The sequence below is a fragment of the Notothenia rossii genome, assembly GCF_949606895.1.
Source record: "Notothenia rossii genome assembly, chromosome: 1".
Lineage (NCBI taxonomy): Eukaryota > Metazoa > Chordata > Actinopteri > Perciformes > Nototheniidae > Notothenia > Notothenia rossii.
In genome coordinates, this window is record NC_136912.1 from 4468965 (window position 1) to 4487778 (window position 18814).

An 18814-nucleotide genomic window follows, 5' to 3' on the forward strand; every position below is an offset into this window, starting at 1 on the left:
GAGAGAGAGAGAGAGAGAGATGCCAGCAGCAGGGACCGTGTTGTTAGCATCTGGTTAGCTAGCTGCACTAACGGACATAAGGAGCTGTTTGTTCCACAACAAGCTGGAGGAGAGTCCTCTCCTGTCAGACTGAGAGACTCAGGTGAGCTAAAGGACTCTTGAGTGTTTAGATAGTTAACTTTAGTCTAAGTTATCTCAGTGGGTCTCAAACAGTTTGGTCACAAATTATTCAAAAGATTATTTCCGCGGCACACCCTCACATGATCATTATAGTTATTAAAAAAATAAGAAAATAAAGGAAAAACAGTTATGAAATACTATATGGCAGTAAAACAAGAATACAGTTTGAAAGGGGAGTGATTTGTAAAATATCCATGAAGAAAAAGAACATCTGATTACAGTTGTGTTTCATCTGGGTGTTGAGAGATGTATCCATAGATCTCTTAATGTTGCTCTCAAAGTGCACCAGATTGATGCTTTTAACTTCAATATTTAAAAAAATCTTCCCGGGGGAGCTTGTCCCCGGACCCCCCTAGAGGAGGTGAGGTCCGCTCCCCACTCGTAAAAAATAGCACTTTACCCCTGCCTATATGCCGTGAGCTGATTATCGAGCCTTCATTGTAACAGTCGCGGGTTTACTGTGTGTTTGCGTGTGGGGAGTGTTGCAGTAGAACATTCCACTGTAGCGACCCTGGTGCTCGTGCTTTTGTGCGTGCTCTATATTGCCCGTAATAGTGTTCACTGGAGTCCAGCACCTCAGCACCCCCACTCAAAATACCTTCCCGCGCATCTGTTTGTTTTGTTTAATATTATTTCCAGTGTTTTTATTTCAAGTGAACACGTGCAATTATTCTATTTTGAAATGACAGATTAGTGATACTCATGCTATCATTAGCATTAGTGTGGACAAGAGTCATGGCAATTTCAACCTTTATTGATTAACTCAAACCAAAACAGAACAGAAGGAGAGAAAGGTAAACACATGAAGTACAGAAAAAAAGACTAGGGTCAGAATAACAGGTGTAACAACAAAGCAAAAGAGACAAATGCAACAAGTTGTGATGGTTATGAAGTTAAAGAGTAACAAAGAAATGAAATTTTATATTTACATAAAAATATGTCAGAATAAGAATGTGTGAACATTAAGGCCGTACACACACCAAAGATAAATGTACTGTACAGGCTCTTGGTAATGGTTTCCCATCAGTGAAATACGGCTCTTTACTGACACCTAGTGGCAGCAGAATGAAACTGCAACTACATCAGCAAACGCATGTTCCTCTCCAATATCCCAACGTGCTTTCAAAAACATTTATTTTGGAATGGATCAAAAATAACACAAAAAAGTAGTTGTTGATATTGCAGTCTACACAAGAAGAAGAACATTGTAAACAAATAGTATTTGAATAAAGTTGATAAATATACATACAAAACAATGGAAATGGTTTGTCATCAGTAAATTATAACTCTTTAGTAATATCTACATTTTCCAACAAGCCAGCAGTTAGGGATCAGATCTCTTGTTGCAACATCTCTACATTTTGTAATTTATTTTGTCAAAAATCATGTTACACAAGAAATATTTACAATTCAGTACATTAAGCTATGAAATACTTAACATCTTTACATTTGAGCCATTCAGATTACTCATCGCCTCATTCTTGGAGAGATCCACCCTGAGACATGTATTTAAAAATCCACATCACCCTGTGTGAATAGAATGTGATTGTAAAAAACAGAAGTATCATCCTTCAAATGCAACGCCTGCTGTGTTTATCTGGATTTGTTGACCGTGCTGTACAATGCAGCTGGATCCTCTCCAGAGTCCTGACCTCTGGTCCTGAGAGATCAATGATGTATTTCTTAGTGGTAATAATAATACAAAGGGAATTAAACGATGTATGAACAATGTTCCTGTGTGAGGATCTGCTCACCTCGGGGCAGCACTGCTGAACTTGACGGCAGCGTACTCCGGGACTTCCTGTTGCTCTGTGTGTCTGAGGGGCTGAGCTGCTCTCATGTTGGAGTAAAGAGGGTCTTCCCGGTTGTTGGAGAAGTGAACGCTGGCATACTGAAGGTCCTCCTGCTGCTCCAGCTGATCAGGTACACACTGCAGGGAGGAAAACACTTTCAGATACACATTTTCACATTAATATTTCATTTCCAGAGGAATGGACCCAGGACAGAAAAGGCCAAAGCAACAGCAGCTGTGGTAATGATGGGAACATATCTCTGCTTCATCAACTTGATGCTTTATGAGAGAAAAGATGAACCTGTTAAGCCCGAGAGACCCCGGTACCGGGCACTGCCACAACATCTTGCAGGAAACCGTGTCTGAGGGCATGTTAATTTAATAAACTATGAATGTTTTATATCCATGTAACGGGAAGAAACTCATCTAACTGATCATTAATTATTTTTTCTTCAAAATAAAACAATGCTAACGCTAAGCCTCTGAATTAGCAACGAGCAAAAAATGCTAACAGATGACTGCACCGAAACTCACTCACAAAACCTTATTTATCTTTGCTGCACAACCAACCCATCGTTTCACATCGTGAGGCGACACAGCATCGAAGGGTACCCTCATTATCACTCAATTATACGAAATTGTGACTTTATAAACAAAAACAGACATCAAAACATGTGGCGCTAGGTAGCTAAAAATGCTAACATGGCTCATCTGTGTCGTAGTCTGGTCAAAAGTGGTCTTCAATGGCTTTAAAAAGATAAAAACGCTGCTGAAGTTAATCCATAGGTTAATCCAATGTGTCTGTGTCCCTTTGAAATGATTTCTGATAATCCATAAGCAATAAGCCTGCTTTTCCGTTTTCAGATGTCAGAGCGAGAGATAGGTTGACTCTGGTTCAAACTGTGTGCGCGAAGCCCACGTCTTTTTGTTTTACCATGTATGTGTGTGGGGAGATTCCCCTTCGATTCTATTGGCTCTAACGGTCAGAATGAGATGTCAATCACCAAAATCGACCAATGGGTTCCAGAGAAACGGTAAAACCCCCATTTCCACCCAAATCACCTCAGAGGTGGAGTTTTTTTGCTAAACCTCTCTAAAAAGGTAAAATGTCACTTGTTTTGCATCAATCTTGATACAGGGTACTTATTATATGTTGTACTTTGGATTCCTAAAGCTTTTAGTCTACCTTACCTTCATCCAAGGGTAGTTTTGACTATAAGCAAAACATAATTTTTGGACGGACACTATAATTTACAGTTTTTTTACTATGTTCAATCTGAATTCTCTTTAAAATAAAAAACATCTGTATTGATTCTGACTTTTCTACATCCAACTCACAGGTTTATCATTACTTTGAGAAAAAAGATTATTAATTTGACCCTTTTAGAAGGGAAGATATGGTCATTTGTTCTGGGAATGTCCTTTTCGAGCCTGAAACCTGAAAAACAGGATCAGGGCTAAACTGGTTAAAGGATAAAAGATAGGAAAACTTCTGGATGAACTTGAAATGTACTCACGTCTAAGAGGAGAATCAAAGAGATTGAGATATAAATTAACTTTTTATAGAAGGATGTAAAAAGAGCAGCAAGAGGTCCTTCTATGTCAGATCAGTTTTCTACAGTATAAGCACTTAAAGACCACCATCATTATACATTACATTATTTTGTACTAGATTAATTACATAAGTATCTATTTTCACCTCCTCCCTGTTGTCCTCTCTCTCTTCAGGCTCAGACGAGTCTCTAGAAGCCCTCTTTCTTCTGGTTAGGAGAGTTTATGAAGAAAAGGAAGATCACATGTTGACACCAGACATTTAATGATTTAACAAACAATGATTAAGATGAACAGATCTGCTCACCTGATCCACAGGAAGACAGAGAGAGAAATGACAGCCAGGAGAACAACAGGGATTGTTACAGCAGCTGGTCGCTTCCATGATCCTGAGAAACAGAGATCAACAGAGAACAGACATGCAGCGGTGCTTCTTTAATGGGTCTACAAGTACTCCTAGGGGTACTGTGGAGTACTGCGGGGGGCACATGGGATTTTTACAAATATATAAAGTATAAGGAATAACAGTGGCGGTCTTCAGGTGCTCCTCCAGCACAGAGTCCAGGGAGGAAACAAAATCCACCAATCTCCTGAAAATGCCAGGGTTGACTGAAAAGTCTCGTAATGCCCACGCAAAGCCAACTCCAAAGCCCCACAAAACATAAAATAAAATATGCCTGTTTTTATCCACCTCCTCATTGTGTTTCCTCACCGCAATCCTGTGGCCGTCGTCCAGCTGTTAGCAGTTGCTTACTTGGGGCGGTAAAATAATCGCCCCTCTATTATTAGTTTTGAGGACGCTGATTGGCTACATTTTATGACACACATTCATATCTAGAATCAGCTACTGGCTAACCTGCTACAGAGACCCGCCGCCGTGGGACGATTTGTCCATCGCCCCAGAACTGAACTTCAGTCATACAGTGTACTAGGAAATGCATATATTTTACGCAAATAATTTTAAATCATATTTTACACATATATCTGGGTGCATTCCATATTTTAAACACACATATTGAATATTTATATGATTAATCAGTTCTTGCTTTTAGTATTATTATTATTATTATTAATAATCATATTTTTGTGTGTGGTTTAGGGAGTGCGGCGCCCTATCGCCCCATATGGGTCAGCCACCACTGTTCATAATAACGTTTGATCGGGGTCCAGTTTCTGCATTTTCGAATATGAATGAATGAAAATGTAATTGTGGTTAAAAACGTAGCTGAAAATACAAAGAAATAAGTCAAAAACAGACACAAACATGGTTTGCACTAGTCAGGGATGCTTGGCTGGAAAAAATATTTCAAATGAGATGCAAAAAGGTTTGAAAAATTATGAATGAAAACATGTTGTTGAACAATGGTCCCCAAAACAAGTAGAGCTGCATTACTAAAGTGTCATCAGTTGTACACACACTGATGGTCAAGGTCTAATGAAAAGGACAATCTCATCCCCAAACGGTAGAAATGCAATCTAATGTCCCAATAAATGGTAAATACTTTACAAAGATATAAAGGCTTTACTTTTATTTTTGTATCTGAAGAAAACATTATGAACCCTATCCCCGATTCAAGAAGAACATCAAAAATCTGAGTACCATGCAGATGATGTGACTGAAACAAACAAGCTTATACTTTTCTGCTATAAAACTTACCTGCCACAGCACTCAGATGAAAGGTGGAGTGACTACGTCCTAACTTGTTCTGGGCTCCACAGGAATAACTCCCACTGTGTTCAGCTCTGAAGTCAGTGATGATGAAGATCTGTCCTGAAGCTTTTGGAGAGTCTTCATCCTCCTTGTACCAGGTGTAGTTAGCTGCTGGGTTAGCATCACTGCTACAGGTCAGAGTCACTGAACTGCCCTCCTCTATCTCAGCAGAGGGACTCACTGACACAGAGGGGAGCTTTGGAGAGTCTGGAGATTCAGAGAGACCCGTGAGTTTAACATAAGATATTTGCATGTTGTATTAGGGCATGACTCTTGGGAATAAGCGTTTAAAGAGCTATCATTGTCCGTCAAGAAAAAAATAGACAGTTACCGGTATATTTACAATATTTCTGTAATTATTGTCAATAAATGTTCTTGACCATATGTGTTAAACAGGTATACTGGAGCTACATGACATTCATCCCTTAATACTGGGTCACCACAACATCATAGTTGCTAATGTGTTATACTCACACTGAACATTAATATATTTAGATGAAGAGTTGTTGACTCCATATTGATTCTCAGACTTGCAGTAATAGTTCCCTCTGTCCTCAGACCTGGTGGAGGTGAAATTATAACTTCCTTTTACTCCCAGAGGCAGTGTTTGGTTCTCCTTGTACCAGGTGTAGTTAGCTGCTGGGTTAGCATCACTGCTACAGGTCAGAGTCACTGAACTGCCCTCCTCTATCTCAGCAGAGGGTCTCACTGACACAGAGGGGAGCTTTGGAGCATCTGGAGGAGAAGTGTTACATAGATGAATCTAGGTTAAGGATGGGTTACTACAGAAGAAGATTTGGTATTTGTATTTTAATATGTAAATAGCTGTATACATCAGCATGTTAGACTTTGAAGGTGCGCTGACAAATGGATTTTAATGTTGGGGTCCCATAACTCCTAAAATCACTTGAAGCTGTTCAGAGAATTACAACATGCTGTAATGTGAACAGCAGAAGAAAGTAGTAAAGATCAGGGAAACCTTCTCCTGGAAAGATTAGACAGATTGAATCTTTATATAAACTATTTCACTCACATTTCACATCAATAGGGATCACTTCTGATGTCTTCCCCAGCTCATTCTCAGCTGTACAGAAATACTTTCCGGAGTCGGAAACATTGATGGAGCTGAAGAGAAGCTTTGGTTCTGTAGTGAGAGGAGGACGTTTCTGATTTCCACCCTCCTTGTACCAGGTGTAGTTAGCTGCTGGGTTAGCATCACTGCTACAGGTCAGAGTCACTGAACTGCCCTCCTCTATCTCAGCAGAGGGACTCACTGACACAGAGGGGAGCTTTGGAGCATCTGCAGGATGAATTAACATTAATTATTTAAATATGTAATGGCACCTGATTTACTATTTTAATTTTGTATTTTAATATTATAATGTATTTCCTCGAGCCATCACACATTACACTATTGCTGTTTGAAATTGAAAGCCAATAACATACTTTTTTTGTTTTTAACAACTTTACAAATGTTCTTTTTGTATACTGATTGTGTTCTGACGAGTCAGTCCTTACATTCTTCTTAACACCAGGAGTTATTATTATAATTGTTTTATGTTTTAGGCTGTAAGATCACTCTTTAGTTATGTTTTGTATAAAAACCTCTTGGTCTAAATATACCATCATTAAAAAAAACACTGTATGCAATGATTGGGGTTTTTATACATATTAATGTCCTTGTTAATGTGAAGGTGACTTTTAACTTTCACCCTTATTTCATGTTGAAATGTTATCATTGAATGCCGTAGCTGCCCCTCTACAGCCCCTACTTTTTGAGATGATTATAATACTCTTACATTTTATATTAAAGAGGCCCCTCATCATGAGTACCTTCCAGCTGTTTTATCTGAGCTTGTAAAATCCACATTTCTTCAACTTTAATCTGCAACTGTGATTTTGTGAACTGTCTTCCACTTGTTCTTGATTTAATTTAACCAATTATAACATTTGTAATTTTCTGGTTAGTTCTGCTGATATATTTTTTTACTCTTACGCTATTTTCCAATTGAGGTCTCGAGAAAGACGAGTTTCCAAGTGATCTTATTTATTTTCTTAAGATTTAATAACAAAAATCACTTCCAGTTGTTCTTGATTTAGTTTTTTTAATTGCTAAGAATTTATTTGCCTAATTTATTCTTACATTTCTTTTTTAGATGTTCTTGGTGCATATAGGATTTCCCCTTTATTGTTTCCTGTATGTTGCTTTTATTACGAACAGGTTACAGCTACGTTTTAGTTTGTGTAGTGCTGCTGTCTCCATAAGAAGATTAAGAACACTCCAGTGAGGTTATCTCTGAAATTGAATTGTATTGTAATGTCAGAGTGTGTGTGTGTGTGTGTGTGTGTGTGTGTGTGTGTGTGTGTGTGTGTGTGTGTGTGTGTGTGTGTGTGTGTGTGTGTGTGTGTGTGTGTGTGTGTGTGTGTGTGTGTGTGTGTGTGTGTGTGTGTACTCACACACTGCAGGAGAGGGGAAGTCTTCATGTCCTTTCAGAGCACAGGAATATCTGTCCGTAGAACCAAATGTGAATAAACGAGTAGAGTATTTTGAAGTCGTAGATTTCTCTCCGTTCTTGTACCAGACATAATGACCAGAGGGTACTCGACAACTGCTATGACACTTCAGCGCTGCCCGGTTAGTATGTGTGGGTTCAACCTGCACCGTGAGATCTGGATTTGAGAAGAAAGATACAAATTATCAACAAACATGCATTCATACACATTTATGTTATTGTTTTCTAGATTTTGAACATTTTGAATGATTATAAATCATTCAAAAGAATGAAATTGTTACCTGTGACGGACAAAGTGACTCCAGGTGAACCACTATATCTTCCTCCTGCTTGGTTTGTTGTGATCCTGAACCTGTACTCAGCTGAGTCTCTCTCTCTCAGGTTTCTGATTCTCAGAGTGCAGATGTTGTTTTCACAGAGATTCTCTACACGACCTGCATACTCTGAGTCTGTGCTCAGATCTACAGCTTTAAGATCTTTCTTTTTAGTAAACCAGAATGTTTTCATAACTTTGTTAACTCTGCCTCTCCATGTAGATGGGTATGTGTAGCTGCAGTTTATCTCCACTGTTGATCCTGTCACTGCACAGATCTTAGTAGTAGAGTAAGTCACTCCCCAGCCACCCTGACCCTGAACCACTGAAACACAGAGCACATCAGAAACTAGAATCAAAGTTAATCTATAAATAGTTGAGAAATTGCCTGATCAGTACTTTCAACAAAAAATGTAAAAATAAACATTTTACAAACTTTACTGGGATAGAGCAGAAAAACACATGTGAGTTCCTTCTTAGGCACTTTGAAACCAATGATACTCTTTGACTTTGTTTCTTAATCAAACCAGGTAGAACAGAAGTCTACACAAAAAGGGTATGTTCAGTTTGACACAAGATTGGAAAATGCCTTCATATAAATGAACAGTGAATGATTAGTGATCACATTAATTAGAATAGTGTGAGATTCTCTGAACAGTTTCCTCTCTGTTCGCTCTGTGGTCAGGTTGCTGCTGAGGTAAGTGTGAACAATAACAATAAATGCAGAACACGGAGGTGTGAGCAGCTTCTGTCTGATATACAGATAAGAAAAAGAAGAAGACCGATATATACCGAATATAACTCTGAGGTCAGAGAGGAGAGAAGGAACTAGAAGGGTTTGGTGAAGAGGTATGGCGACATAAGAGAAGTTGAGCCAGTCTGAAATGACTAGTGAGAAAATATCCCTCTAAAACACTAACATTTTTATGAAAATGAAAAACATTTTTTTAAACAGGGTCATCTTAAAAACACAATATAGCAAAGTGTTATAACATGGTGAGGAGGGAACAGTTATGAATGAACAATATGCTCAGTTTGAAGCGTGTGAGAGTAATAAGCACACACTTACTTTTGTGAGCAAATGACGTTGACCAATACAGGAAAGATATTTTTACAAATATCCTTTACATGTAAAAAACTACTAAAACTTGGTAACATCTAAGTGTTTCATCAAAGCTAAACAAAAAACATATTTTGAATATTTCTGGAAAGTTTGCATTTCATCCAACTTTGATCCACTTATTCCCACATGTGACCTGGTTTTACGAGTCCCACATTTCCCAGAATCCCCTCTGTTCATGTGATGAATGTAAGTGTAGATGTACAGTACCTGACACAGAGAGCAGGAAGACAACTAATCCACTCGCTGCTGCAGTTAGACTCATAGCTGCTCCTCTCATCTCTGTGAGACTATAAAACATGTCAGATTAAATAATGTTCACAGGAGGTATACAGAATCATTACATCAATAAACTGTTTCTACTCACAGTGAAGGAGGAACCATGTGTTCAAAGATGCCTTTCCTCTGTAGCAATGAGCAGAAGACGGATATCAGGCTGGTTAACAACCACATTTACTTCCTGTTTGGACTATTAATATGCATGATGAGCAAAACCCCAGTAAAACCCACTACACCGGAAAGTATTGTTGTTTAACGAAATACAAACTTAAAGAGAGGTTCTTCCTATACCACTGAATCCAGAGAATAGCATTCAAATGAAGAAGAGAATAACAGTTCATCTTTATGAGCACTGAGGACGTCAAATGATATACAAAACAAAGTCGGTACACACACAAAATACAATTATAGACAGTTGACAAGCTCTTGGAAATAGTTTTCTATTAATGAAATACGTCTCTTTACTACACCCTAGTGGCAGCAGTGTGGAACTGCAACTACATCAGCTAACTTGTGTTCCTCTGTAATATCCCAATGTGCTTTTCAATAGCAAACATGTATATTTGTACTAAATTAATTAATATTAATTTGAATATTAACATAGATCAGAAAACATAATGCATATATTAACATTCAGAAACATCAGGGTAAAAAATACAGTACTATTAGTTATTAGAAAACAGCTGTTTATTACATTACATGACATGTCACTTGTTAGACGCTTTTATCCAAAGCAACTTAAATACTCAATACTGTGGACAATCCCCACAGGAGCAATTTGGGGTGAAGTGTCTTGCCTCATTTATAAAGGGATATACGCTCAGAAAATGGCGTACGCCAGTTTCTACGCAATGCGTGCGATTTATAACATACTAACTTGACGGGAAAATGTGCGGTCCTCCACGCAAACTCTAACCCATGCGTACGCAGTAAGCACAAAAACGGGAGAGACGAGAAACTGCGACACCGTTGGCAGAAGGAAGAATGGAGAGAAATTTGTGGAAATAATATCATAAATAAAATGGTACCTCTCATGTCATGTATCATATATGAAGAATTCATTTTCAAACATTGATTAAAGCCAATCTTTAAATGATTTTCATTAAAACATAACTTAGAGAAATAAATAAATACGGATATTGTAGTGCCGAGAAACGGGAGTCGGAGGCGGTGTATCGAAGGTACAAGCTAGACTTTTATTTAGCATCAGAACACACATGTGAACATCTTTAAGCCCAGGAAGTGAAGACCGGCGGAAACAGGAAGTCCGGTTCACTAAAATGTCCGTTCAGAACAATACCCCAACCCATAGATCCGTGGATGAATAATGTCAATCACCACACAAGCCCCCCAGAATTCACCCAAAGTCAAAATCCTCGCGCCTGGGAGGAAGTACCACCCGACCCCGGCGCGTACCGACCAAAGGGGCCGAGGAGGGCGGGGCCGCAAGCGAGGGCAGGGGCGCCAACGAGGGCGAGGGCATCCCTACAGTGGGCGGGGGGCGGGCTATGGGAGGGCGGCCCCAACGTGGGGGCAGAGCCAACTCCAACGGCCTGGAAACGTCCACGTGAGCAGGCTTAATCCGATCAACGGACACAGTCTCAGGCCTGCCACCAACGACGACCACCACCAGGCTCTTGTCCCCGTGATGTATGACCCTGAACGGACCGTCGTAAGGGGGCCGTAGGGGACCGTGGTGGGCGTTGTGGCGAATAAAAACTAAATCCGCCGACCGTAATCCGGGCATGAATGTCCCGGCGGTCTCCAGCAGGGAGGAGCGCTGCCCGGCCGCAGACCAGGGCACAGTGGCGGTGGGAATGAATTCCCCGGGGACCCCTAGTGTCTGGCCATAGATGAGCTCTGCCGACGAGGACTGCAGGTCTTCTTTGGGGGCACACCTGAGGCCGAGCATAACCCACTGGAGCTTATCCACCCAGTTGCTGCCTGTCAAGCCGGCACGCAGTGACGCCTTCACGGATCGGTGAAACCGCTCACACAATCCTGGGGGTGATATGCGGTGGTGCAGTGCAGCTTGACCCCCAAACCCACAGCAACAGCGTTCCACAGCTCCGAGGTGAACTGAGAACCGCGGTCAGAGGAGAGGTCAGACGGGGTCCCGAAGCACGCCCCCCACGTGCCGATGAAAGCACGGGCGACTTTGGAAGCTGACGTCGAGGTGAGGGGAACGACCTCGGGCCAGTGGTTCGTCCTGTCCACCATCATAAAACCGTGAGAGGGGGGGAAGCGGACCTACGAGGTCAACATTGACATGGTCAAACCTCCTCTCAGGAACCGCAAAAAGTTCAAAAGGGGCCCTAGTTTGGCGGTGGACTTTGGCCCGTTGACAGGCCACGCATGAGTCGACCCAGGATCTCACGTCTTTCTTAAGCCCCTGCCGCACAAACTTCTGCGACACCAACTTCACGGACGGCTTCCTACCGGGGTGGGAAAGATTTTTAACCGCCACAAAAACGGGTCGGCGCCAGTCCGCAGGGACTAGCAGTCGAGGCTGGCCGGTGGAGACGTCACACCACAGCTTCGCGCCCGAGTCACCGACCGTAACCTCCTCCAGGCGTAATCCCGTGACCAAGGCCTTGAGGGTCTGGACCCCGTGGTCAGAGGCCTGGTCAGCACCCATGCGGAGGTAATCGAGGCCCAGCTGCACAGCTGCGATGACCGCTCTGGAGAGGCAGTCCGCGACCACGTTAGACTTGCCAGCGATGTGCCGTATGTCCGTGGTGTAATCGGAGATGTACGAAAGCTGGCGTTGCTGTCGGGCGGACCACGGCTCGGCCACCTTGGACATGCAGAAGGTAAGTGGCTTGTGATCCACGAACGAAGTTGCGCTGACGGCCGACAGAGGGCGACAGTGGCCGCTAATGCAGTTGTGTGGTTCTTATCTGTCAAATAATCACACACGAAGAAAAAAAAATACCGGCCACACGAAGAGAAGGGATTAGACGCCGCGACAGACAGGAGAATGAAAAAATATGGATAAAAATCGAAGAAAACTAAAAGAAAAAGGTGGGGCCGAGAAGGCAAGAGAAAAAAAGGTGAAGTCACTCGCAGGTGAAGCATATAAATGTCGCAAATTGACAGACCTTTTTTGCAGCAGCGCTGTTACAAGCACGATCAGCAGCAGCTTAGAACAAGTGCAAGATGATGAAGAGAATGATGAGGGCGCAAGTTCAGATATACAGCCAGCCTCCTGCGTTCATGATGAGGGACAGAGTTGAGCTGCTGGAAGAACCAGCTCAACTGGCACATTCAAGTGCAGGGCAAGAGCAAGAGGTGGGTGAGAATTATCCCTTGAACTCAGTGGCGTTTTCTCTTGGAGGCCAAGGGAAGCCAGGCTTCCCCTGTTTTTTTGGATTGTAGTTATAATTTTAATAAATAAATAAAAAAACTTTGTTCAGTTTCGGTAATTATTCTGCCGGCCCATCTCTCCCCCATTCTCATTGAGTATTTTACAAAGAGTGAAACAGCGCCCCTCTAGATGTTATGTTGAAACAGTAGATTGCACTCTCTGATGCGAGAGGAGGCCAGCCGAAATTAGCTTCCCTTGGTGAAAACAAATTGAGGGATTGACCAATCAGATGAGGCTCACGTCATGCCTCACAATCCAATCAAATCGCATGAACTTCAGTTCGTACTGTAACAGTCATCACCGCCCTTAAAAAGTAGCAAGTAACTGAAGCAAGTGCAATTATGGAGGGTGGAGATTTGGATTATTTCATCAAAAATAATTGTACTAAGCTTCCGCTACAGCAGCAACTAAAAATGAAATCTGATGCCGGGTTGATAATCAGGCCGTGTTGGTTGAGCCTCACGAAAAGGATCCGGAGATGTGCCTGGTGCTCTTCGGAGGAGGAGCTGGCGACAAGGATGTCGTCTAAATAGACTAAGATGAATGGCATGTCTCTGAGCACTGAATCCATCAGCCGCTGAAAGGACTGAGCTGCGTTCTTAAGTCCAAACGGCATACGCAGGAACTCGAAAAGCCCGAACGGCGTAATCACCGCAGTTTTGGGGACGTCCGAGGGGTGCACCGGAACCTGGTGGTAGCCCCACACCAGATCCACCTTGGAGAAGACCAGCTTGCCCACCAGGTGTGCAGAGAAGTCCTGGGTGTGAGGAACCGGGTAGCGGTCTGGCATAGTGGTGTCATTAAGGCGGCGGTAGTCACCACACGGTCGCCACACGGTCGCCAGCCACCGGGACCATGTGAAGCGGCGAAGCCCAAGGGCTGTCTGAGCGGCGGATAATGCCCAGACGCTCCAAGTTGACGAACTCTGACTTGGCGACTGCCAGCATGTCAGGGTTGAGCTGCCGGGCCCTAGCGTAGACTGGGGGGCCTTCAGTGTCAATGTGGTGCTCTACCCCGTGTTTGGTAGTGGCAGCGGAAAAGGTCGGGAAACTCACTGAGAAGGTGCTGAAACTTGTCGCCCTGTGAGAGTGAGCTGGAGAACACGCTGAATGACGCCTCGCCGCGGGTACATGTGAACGAGGCAAACGTCAGTGCGTCCACCAGGCGGCTGTTCTTGACGTCCACCAGCAGTCCGTGAGCGCACAGGAAGTCTGCGTCGAGGAGGGCGAAGGAGATGTCAGCCGTGACGAAATCCCACTTAAACCGCTGACCCTCGAAGCACAGGTCCACTGTATCCGTGCCATAGGTGCGAATAGGGGTGTCGTTAGCGGGTGTTAAAGGTGGGCCATGGCCCCCACCGGCGGCGTCCTCCACGGTAGCCGGCAGGACGCTCCGCTGGGCTCCTGTGTCAAAAAGCAGTCTGCGACCAGAGAGGGTGTCCCTGATGAACAGGAGCCGGTTGGATGTGCCCACGCTCGCGGCCACTACCGAGCGCAGGCCTTGGCATTTCCCGTTACCTTGTAGGTGCAGGGGGGACGGCACATCTTCGCTTTCGTCCCTGTAGCGTGCATGGTAATAACACAGGCCAGGGCTAGAGTTGCTGACGTCAGCCCCGGAGCCTCTGCTAGGTGGCATGCCTCCTCCAGGGAAGGTGCCGCTGCGTGTCGGGGCCAGCACCTCAGGGGTAAAATGCTGGGTGGGCAGGAAGAAAAGCGTGGGGCTCAGTAATAGCCGTGTTAGCGAGCGCTGTCTGAATATGCAGCGGCATGTGCTGAAGAAACAGTTATATGAACACAAAATTAAGTTCTTCCGTACCCAGCAGGCTGAGCATCATTTCCATGTGGTCGGAAGGCTTGTTGTCCCCCAGGCTATGAATAGCGAGCAGGCGTCGGGCCCGTTCCGACCGTGACAACTCGAAAGTCTTTAGCAGGAAAGCCTTGAACGCTGCATATTTATCCTGGGCAGGGGGAGATGTAATTAAGCCCACCATCCGGGTCGCAGTGGAGCTCCCCAGCGCCGAAACGACTTGAAAATAGCGTGCAGCGTCATCAGTCACTCCCCAGAGGGCAAACTGAGCCTCCGCCTGAGAGAAGCCCGGGAAGCGAAGACCGGCAGAAACAGGAAGTCCGGTTAACCAAAATGTCCGTGCGGAACAATACCCCAACCCATAGATCCGTGGGTGAATAATGTCAATCACCACAATATGTCATTTAAAACCACCTTGAATATGTTCTGTTAATGTTATGAAATGTTTTCTCATAAATGATGCGGTAAGCATGAGGTCAGAATTACGTCTAAACTGACGCCGTGTTGCATTTCTATAGTATAGATACGAGCATGGTTTTATATACTATCATTACATTACATTTAGCTGACGCTTTTATCCAAAGCGACTTACAATAAGTGCGTTCGACCAAGAAGATACAACCTTGAAGAAAACAGAATCATAAGTTCATCAGATTTCATAGAGCTAAAACATTTCAAGTGCTACTCAACTGGCTTTAGATAAGCCAGTCCTTTGTTAGTATATAAGTGCTTTGTTAGCAATTCTATCTCTCGAAGTGGAGTCGAAAGAGATGAGTTGTCAGTCTGAAGAAGATGTGTAAGCTTTCTGCTGTCCTGATTTCAATGGGGAGCTCATTCCACCATTTTGGAGCCAGGATAGCAAACCCACGTGTTTTTGCTGATGGGAACTTTCATGTTTAATCATGTTTTATGCCGTTCGCCGCCTACTTGATAAATCACTCGTAAAACACAGGATGTATGGAAACTAAGAACACAATATATCGTAAATTGTACAGCTAAAATGTAAAACGGCGGCTTTGGTTGAGCGTTGATCAACAGATCAAGGGGCGTTGGTGAACTCCAGTACGAAACCCGCCTCGGCCGCCACTGCGTCAGGCCGTTGTGTCAGGCCGTTGCGTCAGGCCATTGCGTCCTTTAAAACACTCTGCCCGCATTTGCTCCTGTGGGTAATGTCCACAGTATTGACATATACATGTCTAATATGTGTAATATGTAATTGTAAAGCGCTTTGAGCACCTGTAGAAGCACTCTAAATAAAAAATGTAATCCATCATTATTATTATTATTATAATAATATAACACAACACATTAGTTGTATTTCCTTTAACTGGTGGATTATGGATATAAAGTTGCTGATCGACAGCTGGAACAGAAACCACCAAATACAAAACAATAATTCAGATCCAGTCGTCATGACTACACTCCGGAGGGATTCCCCGATCATTTCTTACAGTTTCTCATCATGGGGGGGTCTCCTGTCCCCGGTACAAACACACTGCCTGAGGAAGGCTAGGCTATAGGCAAGTACTTTTCCCACAATAGTTCATGAGAACTCAGTTCATCAGAACTCTTTTAGTTCTGATGAACTAAAGCAGATCGCGTTCACACCGCAATGAGTTCCTGGGTGTGGATTAGGCAAATGAAGCCGCTGACGTCACTTCTTCTTCTTCTGCTTTGGGTTTGCTGGCGGGCCGTAAACCACTTCACGGCATATACTGCCACCCGGAGTCCCCGGCCGGAAGTCTCCGGAGTTGGGGAAGGCTTCAGTAGAAGCTGCTGGGACTCCCAGCAGCTTCTACTGAAGCCTTCCGAGTAAATCGCCAGAACGCCGACACATCCTCATCTCCACCGCTCCCATGTTTTCTTTTGTGTTGCCATAAATTAGTCTCTCTGCGTTTGTGCGCTGGGCTAATGCTAATGCTAATAATGCTAATGCGAGGATAATAAAATGGCGGCTTCACAAAACTTTTTGGGAGTTTTACGGGGCGTAAAAATGGTTCTGATGAACTCATTTAGTTCCTGGGGCTTTTTCGTGTGAACGCAAATATATCGTAGTTCTGATTAACTATTGTGGGAAAAGTACTCGGCTTATGTGTATTTTTTTGGCATTAACCTTTTTCGGACCCCTATTTATTTTGGTGATGATCCGACCTCCACGCTGCAACTCTGGTTCAAACTGCATCCACCAAACAATATGATTTATCTCGACCTCCCCATAATAACCTACATTTGACACGGTGTGAGATGTTTTTTTTAGCTGTTCTGTCGTCATTTCCTGCGATCTTCTTCATGCAGTCAGTCAACATGAATGAATGGGCGTTTCTTTGACTATTTATAGGCAAATATGGGCATTACATGAAGCCCGCAAAAGCTACGGAGCATTTCGAATCGATTGTGATTTATAAAGGGAAACCGGCGTAGGAAGGGTACGCAACGTTTTGTGAATCGGAAAAAATGTCTGTACCTATTTTTTTGCTTTGTACTATGTAAGCAGACTTCCCACGTGAATCCTACGCAAGGCATTATAAATGAGGCCCCTGGTGTGTACCATGTCTCCACGACTAACAAAGTCAGGCTTTGAAAAAAGAAAAGAAAGGAGAGAAAGACAAGAGAGAGGGACTAAAGGGCGACAGTATGTCACCCAGTTTTTCAAAAGAAAAGGTGGGTGTGATCCATGAGTGGTGGAAATTAGTCTGTTAGTTAAGCGTAGTCCATTGTAGATAATAATTTACTAAGCTGACATTAAAGGTAGGGTAGGTAAGAATGGAGAAACCAGCTTGAGTGCGCTAGAATTTGAAAGTAAGCAGCCGAAAAAATCTGCCCCTTCCTTCAGACTACCTTACAGAGCCCCTCCTCCAACACACACAAACGCGCACATGACCAATGAGGGCACGAGATAAGTTTGTGCACAGATGGAAGGCTGCATGCAGGTCGGCAATCCAATCATTTTAGCAGGGCCGGCTAAAATGATTGGATTGCCGACCTGCCTGCCTGTCAGCCTTTTACCCTACCTTTAATGTCCCTCTCTGGGCTCGAAAGTAGAACAGTGATGCAGATCAGGTGGGTAAAAACACCACTTCCTTCCTTTTCAGAGTATTAGTTTAAGAAGTTTTTTGTTTCATAGAAAGACAGCAGTTTTGTGGTGAACTTGTATCATCAACACCAGACCACCGGCCCAGACTAACAAGAGAAAATTATTTCTCGAGAAAGATAATTTTATAAAGTCACTGTTTAAAAAATGTGGATGTAAAACCCGACCAAAGTACAATCTGCAGCACAAAGTGAAACTTAGCTATCAGTGTTTCCGTCAGTGAAGACTCAGTGGGACAGTCAGCCTTTATGTGTTCCCCTTCTAATGTATCCTGACACTGGACTTTCATCACTGCAGCTTTTAATTTATTTACTGTTTTCAGTGTTGTTATGTCAAGCAAAGACATAACATTCTTCTATTTTGAAATCACAGGTTATGGCAATCTTAACCTTTTTTATTATAGCAAAATAATATATATATATATTATATATATATATAATGTGGCCCTAATCCTCTTCCGTATTACATATATATATATATATAGATAGATAGTATGTATTTATTTCAAAGAGCATGCACACAAAGACATTAACCTCAGAAAAGAGAAGATATGAATTATGCCAGATTATAGCTAATATCCATCTGCAGTCCTCAGAATACAGAACAGAATAAGAAAAATATAAACACATGAAATCCAGAAGAGTCGTAATAACAGGTGTAAAACCTATATGTGGGAAGAAGGAGTTTCTAAACCTTTATAAATACATTCTATGGTCTACACACAACGTATAAGTATACTCACAAGCTCTTGGAAATAGTTTTCTATCAGTGAAATATGGCTCTTTACTTTAACCTAGTGGCAGCAGTGGGGAACTGCAACTAGATCAGCTAATGCATGTAGCTGTAACACCACACTGTGCAGTGAAGAGCAGGACTGTGGCTGTTTCCAGCTTTTTTATTTTAAGCAGACACATGCGATTGTTTTTATTTTTGACATCACAGGTAATGGCACTAGTATGGACATATTTTTTATTAACGCAAATCAACACAGACCTGCAGAAGGAAAATGTAAACACATGTTATACAGCACACAAGAAAAGGGTCATTATAACAGTTATAAAAAAAGGAAGCATGATAAACAGTTGTAATGA

General features: G+C 42.8%; 1 protein-coding gene across 1 annotated transcript in view; it reads right to left on the reverse strand.

Annotated features, from left to right (window-relative positions):
* Positions 1 to 838: 838 nt before the first annotated feature.
* LOC307036429 (B-cell receptor CD22-like) overlaps positions 839 to 18814 on the reverse strand; it is a 32983-nt gene continuing 15007 nt past the window's right edge. The window contains exons 4-8 of the mRNA XM_079676755.1: positions 5181 to 5441; positions 3831 to 3912; positions 3672 to 3732; positions 1935 to 2110; positions 839 to 1840 (exon numbers count right to left, since the gene is read on the reverse strand). Coding sequence (XP_079532881.1) covers positions 1774 to 1840; positions 1935 to 2110; positions 3672 to 3732; positions 3831 to 3912; positions 5181 to 5441 — 647 coding nt within the window. The 3' untranslated portion in view covers positions 839 to 1773. The remainder of the gene's footprint in view (positions 1841 to 1934; positions 2111 to 3671; positions 3733 to 3830; positions 3913 to 5180; positions 5442 to 18814) is intronic.